This window comes from Coturnix japonica, unplaced genomic scaffold (assembly GCF_001577835.2).
Source record: "Coturnix japonica isolate 7356 unplaced genomic scaffold, Coturnix japonica 2.1 chrUnrandom487, whole genome shotgun sequence".
NCBI lineage: Eukaryota > Metazoa > Chordata > Aves > Galliformes > Phasianidae > Coturnix > Coturnix japonica.
Window position 1 is genome coordinate 76217 of NW_015439882.1, and position 3948 is coordinate 80164.

At 61.8% G+C, this 3948-nt stretch overlaps 2 protein-coding genes across 2 annotated transcripts; one reads left to right on the forward strand and one right to left on the reverse strand.

Annotated features, from left to right (window-relative positions):
• Positions 1-6: 6 nt before the first annotated feature.
• NOP53 (NOP53 ribosome biogenesis factor) lies at positions 7-2234 on the forward strand. The gene is made up of 8 exons (XM_015850552.1): positions 7-121; positions 215-319; positions 448-642; positions 878-1053; positions 1137-1203; positions 1859-1935; positions 2043-2099; positions 2189-2234. Exons 3-8 carry the CDS (start codon positions 532-534, stop codon positions 2193-2195), a joined length of 495 nt encoding a protein of 164 aa, XP_015706038.1. The 5' UTR covers positions 7-121; positions 215-319; positions 448-531; the 3' UTR covers positions 2196-2234.
• A 609-nt stretch (positions 2235-2843) lies between these two features.
• Positions 2844-3769, reverse strand: LOC107307109 (gap junction delta-2 protein-like; the record flags this gene model as incomplete). Its single annotated transcript, XM_032441681.1, has 1 exon — positions 2844-3769. A coding segment is annotated over one exon (837 nt), but the record flags the coding sequence as incomplete, so codon positions are not given.
• Between the last annotated feature and the right edge of the window lie 179 nt (positions 3770-3948).

Sequence of the window (3948 nt, forward strand, 5' to 3'; positions counted from 1 at the left end):
GCTGCCCCCCCCCCCTTTTTTCCAGCGCCCCCCCAGGCTGCTGAAGAAGCCATCGCAGCTCCCAGCCGTGGAGGTGATCGCCCCCGGGGGGTCCTACAACCCCACCTTCGAGGACCACCAGGTTTGGGGGGGGTGTGATTGTATTGGTGGGGTGGGGGGGCTTCACCCACAGAATGGGGAGTGATGGGGCTGTATGTGTCCCCCCCCCCTGCAGGCGCTGCTGCTGAAGGCACATGAGGTGGAGGTGAGGAAGAAGAGAGCGGAGGATAAAGTGGAGCGGCAGCTTCGCTTCCCCACAGCTGCTGAGGCCCCCACTGCGGTGAGACCCCGTGGGACCCCCCAGAACAGCCTGCTGGGTTGGGGTCTTTGGGTGAAGGGAGGGGGTTAGGGCAGCCCCCTCCCCTAATATAATGGAGTGGGAGGGGGCTGACGGTGCTTTGCCCACAGGAGACAGTGTTCCGGGAGCAGTGCGAGGGGCTGCTGGAGGAGTCGGGGAGTGAGGAGGAGGAGGAGGAGGAGAAGGAAGAAGCAATGGAAGGGGGGGCACAGCCCTCAGACCCCACAGAGCCCCCAAAGCCGCCCCCCAGGCCGGGCAAGAAGACGGAGCAGCAGAGGAGGAAAGAGAAGGAAGCGCGGGCACAGGTGGGGGGGGTTGGGGGGTAATGTGGGTGGGGGGGTTGGGGAGGTATGACCTGGTTGGGGGGGGTCTGACCTGGGGGAGGGTTGTGGTCTGACCTGGTGTTGGTGGGGGGGGGAGGGTTGGGGTCTGACCTTGTGTTGGGGGGGGAGGGTTGGGGTCTGACCTGGTGTTGGGGGGGGGTGTTGGGGTCTGACCTGTTGGGGGGGCTCTGACACTGTGTTTTTCTCCCCCCTCCAGGAGCTGCGTCGGCGGCAGGACAAGTTGCTGCGGGGCCGGAGGCAGCAGCTGTTCCGTCTGCGCTCGCTGGGCCGGCAGCTGCGGTGCTGGGAGCAGGAGCTGCTGCGACGGAGGATGCAGCGAGAGGCCAAACGGAGACAGATGGAGGGGCTGCCACGGCGCCTGGGGAGGCTCAAGTGAGTGGGGGGGAGCTGTGGGGGGGCTTTGGGGTGGGGGGCAGCACGTGATGTGCTGAGCCCCCTCCCCATGGATCTGACAGGTATGAGGACCCCGCGCTGGAGGTGCAGCTGAGCGATGAGTTGGCAGAGTCGCTGCGAACGCTGAAGGTGGGGGGGGTTGGGGTTGGGGGGGGGTTTGGGGTCTTGGCGTTGGGGTTTAACATGGAGTGTTGGGTCTTGGCTTTGGGTTTGGGGTCTTGGTGTTGGAGTTTGGGGTCTTGGTGTTGGAATTGATGGTCTTGGTGTTGGGTTTGGGGTCTTAGTGATGGGCTGGGGGTCTTGCATTGAAGTTTGGGGTCTTGGCGTTGGAGTTTTGGGGTCCTGGTACTGGGGATGGGGGGTCTTGGTATTGGGGTTTGGATATTGGGTTTTGGGGTCCTGGAGTTGGGGTTTAACATGGAGTGTTGGGTCTTGGCATTGGTTTTGAGGGATTTGGTTTCCAGGTCTTGACATTGGCTTTTGGGGTCTTGGTGTTGGTATTGGGGTGTTGGCATCATGTGGGGGTGGGTTTTGGTGGGGGGCTGTTGTGGGTCTGGGGGCCGGCGCCCCGTGATGAGCCCCATCCTTGCACTGAGAGGATTTGCAGCCCCGTGCTGTGGAATGTGAAGATCTCCCCAGCGTTCCCAGGGCCTCACCATGGGGGTGGGGGCTTGGGCACTGAGGGCGCCGGACCCCCAGGTTGAGGGGGGGGGGTCTGTAGGGCAGGGTGGGGGGCTTTGTAGTGACCCCACAGCCCCCAACCTGTGCTCCCCCCCCTATTCAGCCTGAGGGCAGCCTCCTGCACGACCGCTTCAAGAGCTTTCAGAAACGGAGCCTGATTGAGCCCCGCGAGCGGGCAAAGTGAGTGGGGGGGGGCCTGGGGGGGTCGTGGGGGTGGATTTTGGGGGTGGATTTGGGGTTGATTCTGAGCCCCCTCCCCTCCTCCCCTCCTCCTCCTCCTCTTCCAGGTTCAAGAGGAAATACCGCCTGAAGTACGTGGAGAAGAGGGCGTTCCGGGAAGTGACGTGAGTGGGGGCCATGGGGGGGGGCACTGGGGGGTTGCAGTGGGGCTGAGTGTGTCCCCCCCCTCAACCCACCTCTGTCTCTGTTGCAGGTTGTAGCTGTGGATCCTCAGCCCAATAAAACCCCTCTGTGCCCCATCCTCGCCTCCTGGTTTGCATGGTGGGGGCACATGGGGCTGGGGGGGCACATGGGGCTGAGGAGGAGCATTGCCCCCCCCACCCGGTGTGGGTGGGTGGGGGGGGTTTGGTTCCTGGCAGATGGTGCCTGGCTCAGCCCCTTTCCCTTCTTTAGAGCTATTAGTGAGTGGATTAAGCACAGTAAATCCTGGGGGGGGGGATGTGTGATGGTACAGCGCCCTGCCCCCCAACACCCCCACTCTGTTGGGGGTGGGGCTGTGGGAGGGCTTATGGGGCAGCAGGGAGGGGCTCACCCCCCCCCTTTCCCCCCTCCCCCCTTCCACACACACACCCTGAGGCAGAGGGCAGCATCCTCAAACCTCCACTTTATTTACATCACAAGGATCCCCCCCCTCCCAAATTTCCCCTCGTTTCTCACCCCATTTCCCCCCCAACCCCCAATAAATATATAAATAAGTCAATCCCAACCCTCCCCCCCCAAAAAAGTAAAACCCTGCAGGTCGTGGGCCCCCCCCACTCCTGCTTTTGCACCATGATGAAGCTGACGACCACCCCCAAATCCTCAGTTAATGGGAGGAAGAGGTAAAGGGGTGTCATGGTTTTTGGGGGGGGGGGGGTGGGATCCTGCACCCCCCACTCAGTGCCCCAACACAGCACCCATGGGTGGTAGTTGTGGGGGGGGGGGTCGGGCTGTGCTGTTAAACATATGCAGACTCACTGGACTGTGTGCGGCCCAGGGTGGGCGCTGGGGTCAACGCGGTGCCATCTTTCTTCCTCACCTCCACCAAGGATTTCCTCCTGGCCTGCACACCTCGCACCGCAGCCTTGACTTTACGCCATCCCAGGTGGTTGAGCTCGGCCAGGTTGAGCAGCACGCAGATCCCGCTGACCGCAAACATAAACACCAGGAAGACGGTTTTCTCCGTCGGCCTCGACACGTAACACTCCACCTCCTTGACGCAGGGGTAGCGGTCGCACTCGAAGATGGCGGGGACGTTGAAGCCGTATAGGAAGTACTGCCCGGCCAGGAAGCCGATCTCCAGCGCGTTCCTAAACACCACCTGGATGACGTAGAAGCGGGAGATGCCCTCCTGCCTCTTGGCCTTGGCGCGGCGTGGCGGGGTGCTGGGCAGCTCTTTGGCTTCCAAGCATTCGGGTTCGTCCTTGGTGCCGCCGTCGGCGCCGGGTGCCAAAACGCCATTGAGCGTCCTCGACTTCTTGGCATCGCGTTCCAGGAGCGGGTAGAGGAAGGAATAACGGCGCTCACGTTGCTTGGCCGCCTGGTGCACTGAGTAGGTGATGAAGCAGAGGGTGGGGGTGCAGACAAAGATGATCTGCAGCACCCAGAAACGGATGTGGGAGATGGGGAAGGCTTTATCATAGCAGGCCTGGTTGCAGCCTGGCTGCAGCGTATTACAGACAAACATAGTTTGCTCGTCATCGTACACCGTCTCCCCTACAATGGCCACAATGAGGATGCTGAAAATCACCACCACCGTCAGCAGGATCCTGAGGGGGGAGAGGGGACAGAGGGGTCAGGTGGGGGGGTAACGCCATGGGATGTGTGTCCTATAGGGACAATGGGGTCGTATCTACCATGGGATGTGTGTCCTATAGGGACAGTGGGGTTGTATCTACCATGGGATGTGTGTCCTATAGGGACAGTGGGGTCATACCTACCATGGGATGTGTGTCCTATAGGGACAGTGGGGTC